Source organism: Oculina patagonica, chromosome 9, assembly GCF_052425735.1.
Source record: "Oculina patagonica isolate OP01 chromosome 9, crgOcupat, whole genome shotgun sequence".
In the NCBI taxonomy this organism is placed as follows: domain Eukaryota; kingdom Metazoa; phylum Cnidaria; class Anthozoa; order Scleractinia; family Oculinidae; genus Oculina; species Oculina patagonica.
Window position 1 is genome coordinate 17,859,832 of NC_135766.1, and position 21,539 is coordinate 17,881,370.

The 21,539-nt window shown below is 37.7% G+C and overlaps 1 protein-coding gene across 1 annotated transcript; it reads left to right on the forward strand.

Moving 5' to 3' along the window:
* Positions 1 to 5,244: 5,244 nt before the first annotated feature.
* On the forward strand, positions 5,245 to 20,312 carry LOC144666364 (polyunsaturated fatty acid 5-lipoxygenase-like). The gene is made up of 11 exons (XM_078527786.1): positions 5,245 to 5,403; positions 7,879 to 8,218; positions 10,052 to 10,190; positions 11,163 to 11,269; positions 11,903 to 12,098; positions 13,103 to 13,209; positions 13,783 to 14,019; positions 14,609 to 14,715; positions 15,782 to 15,884; positions 16,527 to 16,742; positions 19,931 to 20,312. The coding sequence occupies exons 3-11, from the start codon at positions 10,157 to 10,159 to the stop codon at positions 20,168 to 20,170; spliced, it is 1,347 nt and encodes a 448-aa protein (XP_078383912.1). The 5' UTR covers positions 5,245 to 5,403; positions 7,879 to 8,218; positions 10,052 to 10,156; the 3' UTR covers positions 20,171 to 20,312.
* The last annotated feature ends 1,227 nt before the right edge of the window (positions 20,313 to 21,539 follow it).

Consider the following 21,539-nt stretch of genomic DNA (forward strand, 5'->3'; position numbering starts at 1 on the left):
TTAGAGAAATTCAAGGCAAAATGTAACAAGTCCGTTAATGGGATTGATTTTTTGCTGATTGTTATTCGTACCATCGTCAGTATGGTACGAATATATACGTGTTTAGTAAATCATTATCAAATTATGTATAATTCAAAAAGGCACTTTAAGCGTAGGAGTTCAGTCAACAGTGAGGCAGGATTTACCAATATCACTACTGCAAACAGAATACGCAAATCAGTTCAATCATTCCATTTTTTCTTCTTCTCTCCGTACGCTATCTCGAGGATTCGTGCCTTAAATTGGAAAACTTATATCTTAGACGTATCGGGGTGTTTGCCACACCAGAAAAAGAAAACGATAATTTATAGTAGTGAAAAATACAGAAGAACAGTAGTCACGATAAGCACAATTTTTTCTTAACAACGTCGTGGTAGTTAAGTCAAATAAAGAATGTAAAAGAGCACTTAAAGCGTAGGAGTTCAGTTAACAATGAGACAGGGTTTGCCAATATCGCCAGTGCAAAATGAATACGTCAATACTTTTCTTCTTCTTTTCGTTCGCTCTCATTCCTAATCGCACCTTAACTGGAACAACTAACATCCTAGTCTCCGCATCAGGGTATTTGCACACCTAAAAAAAACAATAATTTATAGCTGCAAAAGATTAAATGAATAAATAAGTAAATAAATAAATAAAATAAAATACGGATAGGCAGCAGTCACGTTATGCAAAACGTTTTCTTGCCAAAGGCTTGGTAGTCATGTCAAGAAAAAAGAATGTTTTGCCTACCTGTTGCATAAACATTTCTTACTTTAACATAAAAGGTTTGCATTAGGTTATACGCACGTAAAACAGGCACTTAACAGAGAGAGAAACTTTAAGAGTGAGGCGTCAAGAGGCAAAGTGGTAAGCTTCCTTCTACTGGAGTTGGGTTTTTCAAAGGGTGCTTGTGTCATAACTTTAAAAATAGATCAGCTTTACGAGTAGGTGTCTTACGCCAGCGTTTAATTATGAATTTGTGTTCTGTTTCTGTAATTTCGATGTCGGGCGACGGTTCGGTACTAGCTGACGTGTCACCTTTTCTGATTAGTTTTAAATTGAAGAAAACCTCATGATCAGACTAGTAGTTTACTATGATAGCACAACGCCAACGGAGTGATAAAAACCCGAAAATAAACAAGGATGTTTTGATTGACAAAGATTAAGACGAATTATAAGCAACAAACTTGAAACACAAAATGCCAATTTTTTTCCAAATTGACTTGTCCGTGACGTACCTCCTTTAAGGATAAATTTTTTTCCGTGATTTCAAAATTTTATTACAGAGCTTCCGTATTCGATATCTCAAACTTTTCTCAAACTTATGCTTTATCGCTCCCTTACTAAGTTTTATCGTTTTATCGGAAGATACATAGATAAGACAAGAAACGATCAAAGCAGAGGCAGCCCAAGCTTACGAAAAGCGCCACAGTACTTTAAGAAGACTCAATTTACAGGGGTTTGTTTGAGAATAAAACAATTTTGTTTAAGGAGGGTATAAATTCGAATGCTTTATCAACAAAATTGACTCACACTGTTGCTGTGTCGTGTTCGTTGTTGTTTGCCAGACCCTCAGACCTATTTGAAGCTATTGCGGGGAATCATTGCTTTACGAAAATTTTGAACACGTGGATTTTTTTTAAATATTCCCATGGCTGGAAACTATTGTCGACTCAACCTCACTCGATATCTTTCATGAAATTGGTCAAATCGCTACATAATTTTCACAACCGTAATTGGTCATTCGTCCATTCCATTTGTTATTGAAATCGAAAATAAAGTTTTTCTTTTCAATATTTTATTTAACAATTTGTTTCAATTTATTTGGAAACATATAAAAGCCTGTAGAAAAAAAGAAGATATTTGAAGGATTCAGGTTTGAAATACTGCTTCATCCTTAACGCTTTGAAATAAATAAATATAGTTTGTTATCAACAGAACTTCAATTCACCCTTACGAACAAAAATTGAATTTTGTTTGCAGTTGAAAATCGAAAATTGATTTATCGAAATCAAAAAATTGAAAATTAGTTTCAATTTTCAATTTGTTTATGATCAAAAGTTGAAAAATCGATCGCTCGGTACGAGAGCAATAATTGACGCAGTAGAGGTAGGCTGAGTTGCTGTTTTGCTCACCACTGCAGGGCTATACCATACGCGACCTAAAACATACCTCGTGGGATATCTTAGTCACGTATCATTCTTGCTCAACTTCAATAATTTTTTCAACCAATCAAAGCCGCGCTCTAAAACTTCCACGCGATTGGTTACTGGTTCGCGCGGAAAAAGCCGACTACGTCATTTTCTCGCGCACCTCGCACGCAAGGTTTGTTCTTAAATTAACCTACACGCGAATCTGATGCAACAAGACCCATTACAAGAGATGTACACTTCTAGAATTATGAACTTCTGTTTACATCGGATTTTTGTTAATTAGTTTACGAATCAATTCGCCTAGCGCAAAATTCTTCTTGAATTAAAAGGTTGAAAAAAAAAAAAAAAAACATACACAAACACAACTCTTTATTGCATGAACAGTTTCTTGTCAAGAGAAATTTAGAGCTTTCTTTTCATCACCTCTCTCGTTATTAAAATATGCATAACTCAAAAGGGCACTTTTAAGTGCCCTTTTGAGTTATGCATATTTTATATTTTATATTTTATGTTGACAGAACTCCTACGCTTTAAAAAGCGTAGGAGTTCTGTCAACAGTGAGGGAGGATTTTTCAATATCGTTAGCGTAAGAACAATTCAATTTTTTCACTTTTTCTACTTCTTTTCGTACGTTATCACGACGATTCACACCTAGAGGTGGAAAAATAACATCTAAGACTTCATTTTAGGGTATTTCCCACACCTAAAATTTATAGTTATCGTTTTAAAAAATACAGAAAGGCAGCAGTCACGTTATGCAAAACGTTGTCATAACAACGGCTCGTTAGTTATTCCAAATAAATAATGTTTTCTTTACTCCTTACATAAACGTTTCTTGTTTTAATCATAGAAGGCCTGCATTCGGTTTTTGGCGCGATAAACAGGCAGCTTACAGAGAGAAATGTTTTAAGGGTGAGTCTTAAAACAGGCTCACGCATCTGAGTTGACGAATCGATCCGCTCCACTCTGACTGGCATTGGGAACTGTTTTTACGTACTGTCCTGTCAGCAAACTCGTCGAAAAAGTAAAACATTTAATATCGGACTGGTTGTCATGAGAAATAAAGATTTTTGTTAGCACCTGCCTGCAGAAGCATCTCTCATTCTAGAGCCTTAGAACAGGAAATTACAAGGAAAGAAATTCGGACATGATATTCTAATTAGCTCATTAAATGTTGTTACGACCGTTTCTCCTAACACCTTTTTACGTCTAACGAAGCCGTGATTTAGATTTAACTGTGTTAGTTCTCACAAATATACCGTTAGAAGGCCCTAAATGATACGGGAAATCATTACAACGACATTCCAAGACTTTGGGCTGAATTTCCTCGTTTGGGTGATCCTGAATTTATACCATTGATTCTTTCGTTTGGTGTGAATGTTTACAACCCAGTAAAATTGATTGTTCACAACTACAATTAGAATCGATCAAGTTTTTATCTAGTTGCCTTCTTAATGGAAGAATTAAATAACATATAATATTGACCAATCTGTTGGACCGTTTCAAAATATATTCGTAATTTCGCAGATTGCGAGATCGGTCGCGGCGTCCTTCGATTCGAATAATTGTTCTTACTTTTTTGAGAGACCTATACAAAATTCCGCAGTTTGTTAGTCATAGCATTACTTGACGGCTTCCTTTGAAGAAATACTGAATTCAGAGGACTAAAAGGAACAACATTATATATCACAGCTTGCGTAACCACAGCAAAATGCGACAAATGATTGAGAAAGGTGCGAAAATTCCCGCGAGAGACCCCGAGAGATCAGTTCTAAAAAAAAATACACGGGAAAGGACTCCAAGGGTAAGTATATGTATGGGAGATGAAGGCTGCGGGTCATAGGTTCCTGTTTGTCCTAATTTCTTTGCTTTGAAGTTTAGAACGGAGCATTGCATAAAATATCAAACTTTCTTTTCTTTTCTTTTTGATTAAAGTTGCTAGTATTCAATCGCACTCTGATTGACGCACTCAGTCGAGTGGCCAATATTACTATACTACTATATAATAATACTGCTTCATCCTTAACGCTTTGAAATAAATAAATATAGTTTGTTGTCAACAGAACTTCAATTCACCCTTACGAACAAAAATTGAATTTTTTTTGCAGTTGAAAATCGAAAATTGATTTATCGAAATCAAAAAATTGAAAATTAGTTTCAATTTTCAATTTGTTTATGATCAAAAGTTGAAAAAACGATCGCGCGGTACGAGAGCAATAATTGACGCAGTAGAGGTAGGCTGAGTTGCTGTTTTGCTCACCACTGCAGGGCTATACCATACGCGACCTAAAACATACCTCGTGGGATATCTTAGTCACGTGTCATTCTTGCTCAACTTCAATAATTTTTTTAACCAATCAAAGCCGCGCTCTAAAACTTCCACGCGATTGGTTACTGGTTCGCGCGGAAAAAGCCGACTACGTCATTTTCTCGCGCACCTCGCACGCAAGGTTTGTTCTTAAAATAACCTACACGCGAATCTGATGCCACAAGACCCATTACAAGAGATGTACACTTCTAGAATTATGAACTTCTGCTTACATCAGATTTTTGTTAATTAGTTTACGAATCAATTCGCCTAACGCAAAATTCTTCTTGAATTAAAAGGTTGAAAAAAAAAACATACACAAACACAACTCTTTATTGCATGAACAGTTTCTTGTCAAGAGAACTTTAGAGCTTTCTTTTCATCACCTCTCTCGTTATTTTCTCTCCTGTTTCAAACTTTCCGACCGCTATTCATTTCATAGTCTTAAAGGCCACAAAGCGCCACCATAAAAGCATAATTAAAAAGGACAAAATAATTGTTTAAAGGGTTTAAAATGCTATTCTTCAGTCACCAATAAAATAAATTCTCTTTTCTGTTGGCCACGTAACAAAGCTTTAAGGGCACTTTGGAAGTAAACAAAACAACCACATCACTCTCTCTTTGCCATCAATTCTGTACTCGCCCCAGTCTTTCCCAGCCAAAAACTTTTAGTTGTCTTTGAACTCAATTAATGCATCCTACACGGATAAAAACCTAATTTTCTTCCCCCCCCCCTCCCCCCTGTGCAAATAACCTTTTTACACTTGCTACTTGTTTTCCTTCTGAAACCAGGAACTTAAAGTTGAAGTACTGAGTGTCTGCCATTAAACGTTCACTGCAGGAATCCCCTTCACCAGCTACGGACATGAAACGATTGATTTTTCTGGTTTACTTAATCGGACTTATAATAACGCATTCAAGGTATGGAGAATTATTTTAGGTGTGTAGTTGTTTCAAAACACTGTTTCAAAAAGTTCACCGAAGCGGACGCCTTTATTTTTATTGTTATTCGGGCCACACGGTTGCCACTAAGCAAAGTTTTTTAATTCATTTTTGACAAATGTTTTGCATTATTGTGACAACTTTTTGATACCTTCTGTTTTACTGACCAACCATGTAGTCGAACTGCAAGAAACGAGGGAAACGGAGCTGGCAGTTGTCGAAAAGCAATGATAGAACACTGTCTTTCACAGTTCCTATAGTTAATTAGCCAGCTGAAACGAAAAAGTTGCAAAAAAATGTCAAAAATATGTCAAAATTGAACCAAAAGTTCTGTATCGATGGAAACGGCAAGGTGCGCAGCTCTTTTAAAGTGATTTTTAAATTCTGCGTAAATCTGGTAAATTTATCACTGTTTATGTTTTTAGTGTTATGATAGAGTTATGCAGTTTCGGCATTGTGGTCACTTTCAAATGGGTTTGGAACAGACTACGTTACATCACGCTTGTTAACAAGCAAGGGTTCATCATTTATGTATAGTAAATGGGGGCTATGTAGATTTTTAGTGGGGGGCCATGATCTTTTCCTGTTAGGTTTTAGGAGGGGCTTTCGAAAATTTTTACCGATGTGAAAGGAGGTATGGGGTAGAGTGGGGGCATCAAAAATAATGACATAAAACCGCCAACAACAATTTACTCATATTTAGCAGAAGGATCTGTAAGTGAAGTTCTAGTATATCTGAAGAATAGCAGTCGATGTCAATAAATAATAAATTCACACTGATTTATAATTCGGTATTCCTCTCTCTTCTCCGCAGAGGTCTCTTTGCGTTACTAACAGGCGGAGAGGGAAGGAGGGAGACCGCGCCTTTCCCAGCGCGCTAATTAATTTTTAATTTTTATTTAAAATTGTATTAATTGGATACCAGCGGGAGCCTCTGCCGAGGAGAGAGTCCGTGTTCTTTAGTTTACATTCCAATTGGTGGTGAAGCTAAACGGCAACTTGTACAAAACTCAACAGAAAAAAAAAGAACTTGTGGCATTTCGTCCACTTCTGGTACTGCACCTTATTTTAGCTAGTGATGATGAAAGTTCAGTGTCACTACTAGCACTCACATTGTAACCCACACTGTAAGACATCAGTTTAACCCTGTTGAGACCGAGCTTTTTTGGACCTTCTCAGACCGGGGGGGGGGCTTCGGAAGCCCCCCCCCTATGTAACTTCCAGAATATTTAACGAATCACCATGAAACTTATAGGATGTATTGTATGTCCAAAATTCTTTCTTTTGGTATACGTCACGAGGCATGGTGACGTCACATCACGTGACAATTACATCATGCTGTCAAAATAGCCGCCATCTTGGATCCGCCATCTTGGATTTCAAAATTTTCTCAAAATGCCAGAAAACCACCCAAAATCACTGCAAAGTACTCAAAATAAATAAAAATGTGCTTTAAACCCGTAAAAATGTAAAAATAATTCCATTTCAGTTGATTTTTATTAACAGAAACACGCAAAATTACAAATTTGGGAAAACATGCCTGTCAAAATGCCGTTGCCATGGTGATGTCAAGTTCCTGACACATCATCCAACCTTACTAAATTGTTGCCAGATAAATTTTAGGAAGACTCAGAAAGTTTGGCAGCGTTTGGTTAAATCTTAAGAAAGTTATAAAAGTTCAAAGTCAGCGCGGGCCTCAAAAGCCCCCACCCCCCCCCCCCCCGGTCTGAATAGGGTTAAAACTAATAAGTAGTTTTACTTATTAAACAATTTTCATATGTGATTATTTTTGAGACTAAAAATGTTTTATTTTAGTCATCGGGGTTTTTTGTCCGGTAGTGGTGGTACAGGAGAGGGGGGTCATGGTATTTCTCCCACGGTTGTGGGCAATGCAATGGGGACGGCGAGGGAGGGCAGGGGAAAAAACACACCAAATAATGGAAAGTGGGGGCTTCCAAAAAATACAATGCACCATAGCCTCCCCTCTACTTAAAATGTGAACCCTTTCTAACTACTATATGGCTTGGTTGATTTACAATGTCAGATTGCAGTAGTTGTGTTGCACATGTAGTAATATGCACATGTAATTAGATGCAACTCCACATTCCATCACATCGGCCCACATTGTAAATATGGATTAATGCCCCAAGTCAGACGACCAGAATTGAGTGAAATATAGCTTTCGACCAGATGCCATGTATATGTGAAGAAATGGCTAACTGATTGTAATCAGGGTGACAATTTTGTGTTTTAACCACCAACATAGTGAATCGAAGCATCACCATATCACCATAAATCAATACATGCTGTTGCTAAAATAATGTTTGGCCTAAATGGCTGTTCCGTAAACTCCCAAACGAAGACCATTTCAAAGTCAAAACAGGGAGAATAAGCAACCTCAGAGTTCTTTACAATTACAGCGTAATCAAACATTTATTCTTATTGTAATTAAAGATATGCATCAGCCTTCTGTGGCGTATCCCTACCTCAGCACCACAGTTGGTTCTGTCAGGGCGTCAGAAATACCGATCTTGCTTCCACCAAACTCTTTTGGAGACTGAAGTATGACGAAAATTTGCATGGCTTTGCGCTGCTGGATATGGGACCAGTAGAGCTGGAAGCTCACGTTTTAGCTGACCCATTTACTCAACACTACGCTGTTAATTATCTGGGAATGGTAGTAGGGACCACGTCAACGCTTGGAATTTATAACTTGGCAAACATTGGAAACGAGATCAACAACATCACGGAGTATCTCCCGTTGTCGGAGTTTTTTCAGAATAGTCTTATAGGGGTAAATATCACGTCTGTTTGTGAGTATATATCAATAACAATAACAGTAACAACAAAAACAGTAACCATAACAACAACAATAGCAATAACGATAGCGATAATGACGACGACGACGACGACGATGATGATAATAATCCCTAAAACTGACTGAAATTCAGGCAATTATACAGGAAAAGAAAAGCTCACATCATTGTACCATAATGATCATGATCTTGCACTTTAGGAACAAAATATTAAATAGATTTAGCCAAGCCTAAAAACGGAGCTTCCCAGTTATTTACAGTGCCCTCAATGCAAATTTGAATTTACTGGCCATAGACAGAGAACAAAAACAATATGACTTCGCCCGTGATCCAATGGAAACCATGGAAACCATTACCCAGTCAGCGGTCATTTTTTTTTAGAAAAATCACGCTACCTAGAAAATATCTACACCTGAGGCCATTATATGGTCATGATATACCTTGCTACTCAGCGGATACCTTGTCTTGATAGCTGGGGCTCCGCAAGGTAGCACCGCTCTTTAGCTGGCTGTTAACGGCTTTCAGTTTTTACATACCTTACACCTAAATGGGTCAGTACTACAAACTCTCTATCAGTTGCTATTACGGTAATGGTATGAAACAAATGCCCAATCATTGGTCGACAAGTTCTCAACATAAGTGGTTACAATAGCAACGGCATAACCTGTTAACACACCGTTAATGTTACCTTTAGTGCTAATAACTAAATAATTAATTAAATGAGCTCGGTAACTGCCATTTTTTATTATTGAGTTGAGATCAGCATGTCATGGACCTATCCCTCACCCGGGGGGCAAGGAACTAAGCTGTGATCTGCATGTCATTATACAACCTTTGGTAAAGTAAAAAATTCCATCAGAGACGTTTAGAACCACCTTAAACTTTCAAAATGTTAAGGTGGTATGAACCTCTCAATGATTGTGCAAGCAAGCTGGTAAAGAGATGAAGTACTGACCCATCAACTGAGTATAAGGACTAGCTGGAAAATACTGACAAACCGTTATCATGCACCTTAAAGAATAAATATAAAAGCAACGAAGCGAGAAACTGTTTGTAAAACCCAATCGGGATGATTTATCATGGCGAAACAACAACTGTTTACCTGTGTAATTGTCTCGCGAACGTAACTAACGTTGACGACAAGCATGAGTCTAATCAACCTGGCTTTGAGATAAAAGAAACTTAAATTAGTAAAACACGCCATTGTGCATGCTCCATTTTTTTGAATATATCGAACATTATGATTTTTATTTACTACTTATATAATTGCATTGCATCAGCCCTTTAACCCCTAAAAATGCAAATTGGCACAAAGTGCCATAACTTTGACAATATTTGTCGGATTTATTTGAATTTTTGACACCCCACTTTTCTTCAAGAGATTTGCATGTTGAAAGCACAAAATTGTACCTCCCCGTATTTGTGACATGATTGACCACCGCTATAACTTTTGCAACTTTTTGGCCTGACACAAAGGTCACATGCAACATTACTGTAATTAACCAGTAAACTGGGAGCTGCACAATAAGCTATAGTTTAGGGGTATACCTACTACATACAGAGAGAAACAATTTTTAAAATCATTTTCTTTTTAACGTTTCAATCCATTTCTTTCAAAACTGTAACTTCCTTTTCATTTGTTCGTGTGTTTTATGAAATTTTCTGATCAAGAGCTTTAAAATGGTGTTTCGTATTATGGATATCAGGTTTACATTTTTTAATTTACGAAAAATACCATTCGCATAAGGGCGTAAAGGATTAGGGTGCTGATATTGGGCATAAAGAACCATATTTTTGTTTTTTGTTTTTAGAAATACATGGATTTACCATCCAAATACGAGACGTTTTTTAACGACAAAACTTAATGGATCAGTGACAAACTATTTACTCAGCAACGACTGAGCGGAACTAACCCCATGTCAATCAAAAAGGTGACCATTCATGGGGAAGGTAGGACTCTTTCCTTGGTTACCAATAATGCTTCCTAGTCTTTTGCTTTAACACGAGCGGAACAGAATTTTAAAAACCAACCGGTTGTTAGCTAATCGGATCATTAATAGAATAAAAAGTGTTTCTGTAATTTTTTCTCTGTTAATTACTCTTTTTAGCCCCGTATTTGGGGTAAAGCGTTGGGAAAGTTGAATATTCTGAGGTCTGGGGTGAGCTTCACACAGTGTCCACAGTTAATAGTCGCGCTTTGCAGAATTTTATGGACTCATAGAACCCTTTTATACGTAGCCCTTTTATAATAGTTAGGATGATTTTATTTTATTTTTATCTATACATTTTAAAACATTTTATTGTAATTTGGCACTGAAAAACCATTTTTATTGGAGTGATAATTAAAATATTTACTTATGCCTAAACATTTCTTGCGTTGGTGGCATTCTTGAACCCATTCTCAAACTCAGAACCTTTCCAAGAACCCAGACCCAGTCCCTTCTGCACAAAACTGAATGCTCTTGGTAAACACTGCAACCATCCTTTTTATAAAATTTTGAGCAAAAGCCAAAAAGAAAGCTGCAGTTAGAAAGATAGATTTCCCTGTCACCTTACCTTTATTATGCATATATACAGGCCCCTGTTCAAAGAAAACAATAGAAAGAAAACATTAGGGTCCCTTTTAGTACTTTATATTTTTTTTTAACAATAGAGTTGTTTATAAATTCAATTCCCGATGTATTCCAGATGTTCTGATCACATCAGTAAATAACTACAAATACTGATTTGTTACCTTGACGATCGAGAAGAACTGTTACAGTAGTCGTTAGTTGTTGGTTGTTTGTTGAAAAGAGGTTCCTGTTGATAGAGCGAGTGCCTCATTACAAAAAAAAAAAACACGTTAATAGCCCTGGTAGTCTCTTTAATTTAGATATAAAGAAATACTTTACTGATAGAGATGATCACGTGTTATCTCCTCAGAGCAAGTGGGACTTGACTGGAACAAATTGAAGGAATTACTGAGTCCTGAGTTTGACTGGGATACCGCTGTGCAAGATGCTCTTCAGACTGGGGATTCGTTGGAAGATGTACTGGTTTATTCTGCATTTTTATTCAGAAAATTCTTTAACCAAATTATTGGGATTCTTTTCTTTTCTTTACCACATGCGATTATTTAGAGAAAAGTATTGATTGCAAGCACAAAGCCAATAAGGGTTGAAACGCGTAACTCCCTATGATTCGTATTGTAAAAAGCGTTTGCGCATTCGTTTCCATCAAGTATTTGGAAAATCGCGAAAGAAAATTAACCAATGAAAATCGCAATGTTTGAATTAAATTGACAGCGCGCGCTAGCTCGCGCTCGATGGCGTAATCCTGTTTTTGAACAAGCTTAGTTGAATAAAGTTAACTTTGGTTAAATTCTCCTGTTTCAAAAAGTAGTCTGGAGAACTTCACTTGAATACTCTTAATGAATTTCTTTAGTTTACGTACGATATTTCCGGAGCTTTGGCCGGAATTCAAGTCACTTACCACAAAACCAATAATGTTGTTGCGTGTGTCATTATGTGTTTAAAGCATTTGCGTACAAACCCTTTGTGTTTCCAAAATGGTACTTGGCAAAAGTGAATATTCAGACCAGCTCAAACGCTGTGAACGCGCGTTGCACGTTTCAACACCTTATGATCGAGTTTCTGTTGCAACGCAACATTTCTTTTTAACAGGCCGTAGGACAGGGTCGCATTTATGCTTTGCGTTATGAGTTGTGTGACGGCATGCCCCGAGCGGGGGACCAAACCGATTCAGATTCTCGAAGGGCCATGTGGGACTTTCTTTCTCCTATTGCTCTTTTTGCATCTGCGAATGCTGGGGAATATAATGTACTTGTGCCCGTTGCGATCCAAATGGACTACAAACCAGGTTAGTAAGATTTAATTTATTTATACCAACATTCGTTAGCTCTTTTAGTTAGTCAGCTATGCATCTTCTTAAAATGCCTTAACCAAGAAACTGGGTAACATTTTGTTGCATGTTTTCAAAAGTAAAATGAAGCTTCTTGTCGCGAACTGACGAAGCACTTTACCCAAATTGAATACATAGTTTTAGTGAACATTAATTTAAGGCTTCTGACATTTACTAAGTTTTGGAGTTAAACATGGTGTTAATAACGTTGTTCTTTAAAATTTTATTTTAAACTTATCTTAAACTCAGATTTTAATATTAACCCTCGGACGTACGTAATAATATACATCCCTACCTTGCTACAAGGGTAGAACCCCCTTAAGGTTTTCGTTCCTTTTAATTAAGCCTAACATTTTCAGCCACCATTTAATGTTAGGCATTTTCCAGTCCTTATACTTTAAAAGGTCATTAGTACAATTCTTTATTACTTCCTATTACACTTATGGTATAAAACAAATGCTCAATCATTGGTCGACAAGTTGTGATCATTTTATTGACATTATTGTTACCATATCAACAGTAAAACCTGTTAAAACACCCTTAGTTTTAGCTTTCAGTGCTAATAACTTGAAAATGAAGACGGTGACCCCAATTTGTCATGATACAACTTTTGGCAAAGTTTAAAATTACTGTCAGAGCGGTTCAGAGCCACCTTAAATTGTGAAAATATTAATGTGGCTCTAAACCGCTCAGACAGAGCGTAATAAAGACGTTTCCACGGCAACGTGATCAAAATCATGGGCAAATAGTTGACATATCAAACTTTCTGCAAGGGCTGAATGAACAGCTACTGAAAGCTTCAGCATCCTAGAGTATATTCACTTTTCAAAAATACGAAACAACCTGACCCCTCCCTCCCCCCCTCACGTCCGAAGTTAACTTATAGTATTGATTTGAAATCGGCATATCCATACTGTGCCAAGAAGGAATGTTTCTTACTCGCAGCCAACTATCTCCGACAGGTTCGGCGGTTTATACTCCCGCTAATGGGGGCAACTGGATGATGGCTAAATTGAATGTTCAAATTACGGATCTGGGATATGCACAACTTGTTGAGCATCTTGCTAAGGTACTATCAACCGCTTATATTTATATGATCATGTTCTAATTTTCCACAATAGAAAACTTATGACCATGGTCAAGGTATATAATTTAAAACAAATGGTATTGGTTCTAACATAGTGCATTTACAAAGCTCAATGCGCTTCACAATTAGAATTATGGGATGAGACCAGACATCAGCATATCAGGCGCCTTTGACAGCCGCCATGTGTATGATCTCACCACACCACCCAACCCATAGATACATGTGAGTAGAACAGACCACAACACCGGGATTTTCGTGCCCTACTCTTCACGATTAGTGTGTGGGTTTTAACTTCCCCTGCTGACCATGACACTAAAGATGCAGGAGACGGGACATACGGTTTATCGTTCTTATCCGAGAAGACAAGAACGTCTACCATTTGCACATGTCATTTCAAAGGCAGCGCATTCTCCTAAGTTATTTTAAGACCCTGAGTGTTGGTCCGGTCTGGGAGACAAACCAGAGACCTCCCGCACGACAGTCCGGCGGTCTACCAATTGATGTAACCGGTCAAATCTTGTCAACCAACTTTTATGAACTTTGGTATTTTTTCAGATCCATTATTTTCTGGAGCCATTCTGTGTATGCTTGAAACGGAACTTGGCGGTCCAGCATCCGCTGCACCAAATGCTGAAGTTTCATTGCCGCGAACTTGTTACTCCTGCACTAACTGAGGAAGTCGGTTTCGTGGCAAAACTCTTTGCATATGGAGCTGAAGGGGCTAATAGGCTCATTCGAGATGGACATAAATTCTCCACGTGGGAGGAGACAGATTTCAGAAGCAAGCTCAAGGTACAGCTTGTTCCACAACCTACTAAACTAAAAAAGAATGTACATTAATAGACCTTTAAAAGGACATAGCCTTGTTTATTTGATATATTTTTGATATATCAATCCGACCTATTCTGAATGTGCCCTTCATTCGAACCATAGCAATGATATTGATTTTCTTTATCTCTTCCACCCAACCAAAAACGGAATTGTCTTTCGATATTGATAACTGGTTCGACTGTAGCTTTTCTCCTTTGAAGGAAAAAAAAGATTGAATTTTGATAAAATAAGTCTAAATTGATCGACCTAGCCGCCCATCCACAACTTAATAACTAAAAAATTGCTAACGGAGGTGGTGTCGCCTATAAGCCTGGTGGTTTTTAATTTCTTGGAGATCTCCTCGTCCTACCCTACCACAGTTATTGATGTAAATTATCAATTCTAAAGTGGCTAATAAATGATGACGATGATGATGATGATAATGATGATGATGGCGACGATGATGAGGAGGAAGATATTCATGATGATGATGATGATGAGCCCTCTCTTGTCATTCAGTTAAATTTCCTCATATAGCAATTTAACTTTTGTGTGTGTGTTGCTTTACAAGAAACGCGGATTGGATGACAAGAACCTCCTGCCGTATTTCCCTTACCGAGATGATGGAGAGAAAATCTTGAAGGTTATCGAAGACATGGTGGAGGAATACGTAAACTTGTAAGTTAAACAAAACCAAAGCTTTTTTTTAGAAGCAAGTTTTGTATTTAAGCTTAAAGAGAACCTCCACCTTTACGACAATTTGACGTTGAATTGCTTGAAATAATGCCTAAATTACAAATTTTAGAGGAAAAAGGAGAAATAACATTTAATAGTAACAAAAAATGGAAAATATTTTAACTTTTAAATTTCCCGCGCGTTGCCTTTTTTGATTTTATGACGTGTAATAGTTGCACAATTGTTTCACACAAAAGATGAATTGCTTTCTAACAATAACGGCAACCTTTACATGTCATAAAATCCAAATGGCGGCGCGCGGGAAATTTATAAGCGATAATCTTTTCTACTTTTTTGTTGCTATTAAATGTCATTTTCCCTCGTCCTATAAAATTTGGGATTTAGACATTATTTCAAACATATCAACGCCAACTTGTCGTAAGAGTGGAGGTTGCCTTAAAAATTAATAACGCATGTGTAGTGCAGAAATATGAGAACATCGGGAAAAAAGGAAGTATGTATGGGCAGTATCCTGGAAAATTGGAAATCCCTAACCGGAAGCTTGGAGATCAGATTATGTGACAAGCTACATACAATACTATTCCTTTAGAAATTAGTATAGACCTAGGACAGGTAAGATTCATCTTTTAGGAGAACAAACGAACGCCCTGTAAAGCAAAAGAGTTTATTCAATTAAGGTCGAGTACTTCCAAATTAAACATGACAACATTTGGAATAATATTATAAGAAATTTGTTATATTAAGGTTACAAAGGAATGGCAATACTGCAGTGTCGTGACATAGGAGGGACCTGAAGGGGTAAAATGGGAATTCGGATTTGCTCCTGTATTTGCCCATTTTTTCAATGGGGTTTAGATCAATGGGACTGGTAATCACAGACAAAAATGGGAATGGGATTGAGATTTGGGGAAAAATAAACTGGGAAATGGGATTTTGACAAATCTTGTAAAGGGAAATGAGAATCCCCCCCCCCCCCCCCCTTCCTTTTTAGGACCCTCTATTATCTTAACTTCATCACTAAAAACGATGGAATATTACTGTTCTATAGATATTACAAATTTGATCAACACGTTAAGGGAGACTGGGAACTTCAGGCGTACGTCAATGAACTGTCGTCAAAAGGCACTGGGAAGACCGGTGGCATCGGAAGGGTAAATATCAGGACAAACGATATAACATGGTTAGAGTTTAAAGGATGTCCTTTGCATCAGAAGATTTATGGGAAGTGTTTTATTAACCACGGCATTCTGCCGCAACCAGAAAAAAATGAGTCGAGTACTTTTGGCGGTCTTACATATGACAGACATTCGGCAGTTTTCCTTTAAGCATATATAATGCTGATTTCGATTCATTTAGCTTAATCTATTCAGTATGCATTTTAGCTTAATGCCGCATGTGACTGGGTGGGGGGGGGGGGGGAATTACACATAAAAGGGGCGGGTATGCTCGTCTTAGGGTATAAATTTGGGATTTTTGGTCTCACTTATGGTGTTTCAGGCAAATTCCAATAATTTTAGCCGTCAGGTCTCTTTTACGGTTGCACATCAAGGAATATAGAGATATAAATTATATTTTTAATATATTGATATCTTTAAGGGGTCAAAAAAGCTTCACCCGCGACCAGATTGGCCTCTGATAGGGGTTCTTTTCAACATTCCCGAGGAGCATCCCCGCCACTTCCATATAGGAGTCCCTCCCGGGCATGTGGTCCCAACTTATGTCAACACATGCCCTCCATTTTTTAGCTCGTTTCAAGTCTGTTCTGATCGAACGTATCTTTTCCTTTTCAACAGATTCAAGGTTTACCTGCAAGTCTAAACTCAAAGAAAGAACTCTGTGAATTTCTTAGTCGCTTCATCTGTCACTTAACCATTCAACATGCAGCGATCAACTACGAGCTTACAGAGTTCAATTACGTCCCCAACTCACCGACAAAACTGTACAATGACACCAGAGTAGAAGAAGGGGTGTTCTCTGTTTACCGGCTACCAAACAGGCTGACCTCAGCTGTAAGTTCATGTGTATACTTGCTCTGTTAGAGTGAGAGTGACACTTGATGTCCTTTTGTGTATACGAGTTATGCAACGCTTTCGAGTGGAATACTATAGAATATCGAACGAGTCACTTGTATTTTCTCGGCATATTCACGAGCCTTTAGGCGAGTGTGTATACGAAGAAAATACAAGTGACAAGTAGGACGTTCCAAAGTTTAACACTGAAAGTGTTTTACACCATGCCATAGAAAATACGCTTACAAAATTTCGTCGGGAATAGGATCGCAGCGCACGATGGGAAGGTTGGGTTGAATACCGTGGAATATATATTGCCTTTCCTGTATTCTGATTGGCTGTATTTTCTATGGCAAGGTATAAAAGAAAAGATGGTATAGTGTATGCTTTGGATGAGGATATGGTATAACAATGATGTTACCACATCGATCATCACCTAATAAAAATTAATTGAGCGCGCGTTGGATATTAACATATATGAGGTTATAAATAACCAATGAAGCGCCTAAGCACTAAATTCATAGTTTATTACGTCACATTCGATCAAACAGGCGCGAATTGAACACTTTCGTAACGTACGTCAGTGTTAGCATTATTTCATTTATCTATACCCGCTTTCAGTGTTACGTGAATGGCGGCTTTCTATCGACATCCACCTTTCGACGCGCTAAACAAACAAGGCGCATATCTGCGTGAACTTGGGCTTCTTTCCTGGCATATCCAGCTGTTAACGCCAGAAAGTCGTCATGATGAAATCTCAGTTGTTTTTGTCGATTGTTTCACAGCTCTAGCATAGAACAAACAACTATAATTATAAGCATTGTATATTCCTGGTCTAAATTTTACCCTCTGTCCGGTCTGTACTCTGCGTTTTACACTAACAAATAGAGTAATAAATTTTAGGAACCAATAAATGTTCTGACAGTAAAATCCGAACTTTTAACCTATTTGATTGCATTCGTCTCCATCTATCTGACCAACAGGATGTATTTAAAGATAGTTCAAGTAGTGCTGATTAATTAAGGTGGCTTTTTAATAGTTAACGTTTAGTGAAAACTAAACATGTCCGTCGTTGGTATTCTATCACTGCTATATCAATAACGTTAAAGGAAAATATTTTTGCACAAACCTAAACAAAATTTACCAATGAACAATATGGGGTCATGGTCACAGCAAAATCTGTTTCCATGGCAACGTCATACGAGGTTAAAGATACACTGTTTTGGACCTTACGAGGATCATAACTAAAAAAAAACTACTCGGTGAAAGTTTTTTGTTTTCACATATTTTTATCCAACTGAAAAAATAAACAATTTTGCAAATTTTTAAAAAAAACTGTCAAAAGGATTCGGAGTTACGTTATTTTTGCAAAAATTATAGGTGGCTCTTAAAATTTCTGACAGAATTTTCTAAAAAATTGTCAGATCGTTTCTTTTGTCCTGAAGACAAAAATATTTGAAAAACAAAAGCTTTTACCGTCTAGTTTTTGAGTAATAAGCCTTAAACGGTCAAAAATTTGGCATATTTGACCACTTCTGTAGTTGCCATGGCAACGAATTTTGAGGTTACATTGACTCCAATGTCCAATTTGTCTATTAGTTAAACCTTTACAAGGATGTTTTGAAAGTTAAACCTCAACATTTAAGGTGCAGCAGCAATAGAATGCCAAAGACGGGGATATATAAACTATTACAAGCCACCTTAAAATGAAATCACCGCAGTAGCGAGTCGAAACATATCTATAAAAAAAACTACAGTTGGAAAACAAGTTCATTCTTAATGCAAAAATTATGAATGACTTCACTTTCATCAACACTGGAGTGGTCATTCGCAATCTCTTCAGTAAAAATGCATGTATTCAGGTTTTTATAAAATTTACCATGATGATGTTATCGCATCGCTTCAATGAACACGTTCCGCCGATTTGCATGTACTTGTTCTCGTCTGGTACTAGTTCTCGTCTTTTTTTCAGTGGCGAGACAAGGCGCTTGCAGGCGAAATCCTGACAGTTTAATACGCAGGCTACCGAATTTGTATTTAGTGCAGTTGACTATGGCACTGGAAGGAAAATGAAAAAAAAAACTGAAGTTATACAAGCGCTAAAAGAAATCGATAACTTTCCATTTAAAATCCGACACTGGTTCGCTTACGAGCAAGTGAATATATCATTCAAGCGCATTGTAGACTTTTTGTGAGCAAATTAAGCCACGTTTGATACATTCTAAAACACATTTTCTAACCTTTCTGCTCTTGTTGCCCTGACGCTCTAGAGTTCGTACTGGTATTTACCCTGGGTATTTCTACGTGGTTCACGTTGTAAAATACGATGACGCATCTGAAGATTGAGATTTGATAGCTCATCTGGTATAACTCGATCTCGATCGAAAGGTTCACTCATAAATTGTTTTCCCGTAAGGCTTGAGCACTAACCCGTTGCGAGAACGCTCAACGTCTTTTAGTGTGGGTCTACTGCGAACGACGTGTTCGATGGTATGTGATTTCAGCGCTCTTGAAATCGTGGAATCCGTGATAACTTTCAACGACGACAGCATCTGTACTGTGCAAACTGGGACTTGACGCATGCGCTTTAGAGCCCCGACGGCGATGTGTGTCTGAACGCAAACAAAAACGAAGGGCAATTTTAAACGGGCTTCCTTTGGGATACGCCCAAGTAACAAGACGGATCGACATCCGCCAATCACAGCCCACAAGCATGACCTTCTGAACTTGTGGGCTCATTTGTATGAAACGAACACCGGAATGTATCGGTTTTGATTGGCTCATTTCAAACAGCACGTCGAAAGACGATGTCGATAGATGGATGTAGAAATTTTGCTATGCACGTGACGCTGAAAGCGGGTGTAATTTGTTTTTCAACTAGCACCGACTAGATTGTTTATGAAGTTTCAATTTCGATTTCAATGAAGCAATGCATAAAAAAAGGCACGAAATAACAACGTAGTGTTTACCCTGATTGTTGAATGAAAAATACAGTTTATTACCCAGTTTTGTTCTATATGTGTAAGAGAAAGTTCATTCCGGGAAAATTTCAGTTGTATCGAGAAATAATTTATACCAGTTTTAGTCAGAGAACCATCTTTTAACTCATAGCGCTACATTGTACGTAGACACATATCTTATTAAGCAGCTATCTTAATTAAAAGGCGTATTATGTTTTAAATTATCAGACCCAGGCCAGCTTCAGTAATGCCCTGTCAACATTCCGTTACGATACCTTGTTCGACTACGGCCCTAGGCTCTACCTTTGGGACGGCGATGCAAAGGACGTCGTCAACCGCTACTACAGGCACCTGATGGAAGTTGTCCAGCCTGAACTGGAAATAGAGAACGCCAAACGGTTGAGCAATGAGGATCTGACCTACCCAAATTTTCTTCCTGAGTGGCTGCCAAATGGCATTCAGACCTAACGCGTCTTGGCAAAATTGATATCGACCTGATTACAAGTTGAAATAGTCATAACAGAAAGGGGTGGTTGTGTTTGTGGTGGTGGTGGTAGTGGAGGGGGGGGGGGGGGGTGATGGTGTAGGGTATAAAATCTCTAAATATCTTCAAGCTGATTGAGTTTTGTGACGCTATGTAATCGCATGAATTTTGATGATAAATTAAAGCTGGTGTTATGGGACATATCTTGACTTTCATTTTCATTTTAATTGACTAACTAATACGTAAACCCCGTAACGTTGAGCGCTTTAGGGTAGCTCTCTGAGCTAGCCCAAGTCCCCGGAGGAAGTACAATTTTACCCCGCTATTTCGAACCGTCAGGGGAAACAAAAAACAGTTCGAAATAGCGGGAGTTCGAAATAGTCGATAGTAAAAGTTTGAAAGACAAATCCAAGGGAAATAGGTTTTTGTTCGAAAAAGCGGGGAATTCGAAATAACCGAGTTCGAATTAGCGGGGTTCAACTGTATTTCATTTCCGGTTTATTCGTACTCACTCAAATGCTAGAAATTCCACTTTTTTAACGGAAAATGAGAATATTTAAGCCAAAATATTTTTCACTTATTCTTGCGAGTTATTTGAGTTCAGACTTTTACTAACGAACATGCTTAACGGGAACGGACGGAGGAAATTCATTCAGTCATCAACATACTGAATTACAGTTGAATTCTCAAAAGTATTGAGCTACAATAAAACAAAACCAAAACGCTTCAAAGCAAGATTACGCCGCGAGCGTGTGTAGAGCATGGAGAATGAAGTAACCTTTGCTGAAAATGTGAGAATTAGCAAAAGCTAGATTGAAGTTTTTGGATTTCGACGACTTATTAAAGATCAGTTTGAATTTCGATGCGAACGCAAGAAACCCAACACAATATAGCTTTGTCAATTACAATTTCGCAAGGAATAAATAGAATAAAATAGACATGAAAACGTCGCCTTAATCGACATCTCTCTTATTAACAAAACTTGAAATGGTATCATTACGTATTCGGAATCATATGAAGGCAATAAAAAAACAACAACATAAAGGCATTAAAAAAAAAAAAAAAAACTAACTGTTGGGCTTGCCGAAAGCAATATTACTAGCAGCGAGGTATGATTCTCTGCCGTAAGCAGAAGTTAACATCATATGTCAGGTAAGAATGTGGTCCTTACATCGGTTTAAAACATCGTGCGTAACTATTGAAGTTCAAAGAAAGAAAAAAAAAACAAGCAAACAAACAAACAAACAAAGTAACGAATGGTTTTCTAGGTGGACATTTCAGAAAAAAAATTACGAAACTTGTATCTTGACCCGGCCTCTTAAGAATTGTAACTTGGTTATGATGGAAAACAGT

Excerpts from the sequence above, each read along its gene's own strand:
- LOC144666364 (XM_078527786.1), top strand. The coding sequence starts at position 10,157 with ATGTCAATCAAAAAGGTGACCATTCATGGGGAAG. Across the intron at positions 11,270-11,902 it reads CTGGGGATTCGTTGGAAGAT|GCCGTAGGACAGGGTCGCAT; the intron begins GTACTGGTTTAT and ends TCTTTTTAACAG. Across the intron at positions 16,743-19,930 it reads CAAACAGGCTGACCTCAGCT|ACCCAGGCCAGCTTCAGTAA; the intron begins GTAAGTTCATGT and ends TTAAATTATCAG.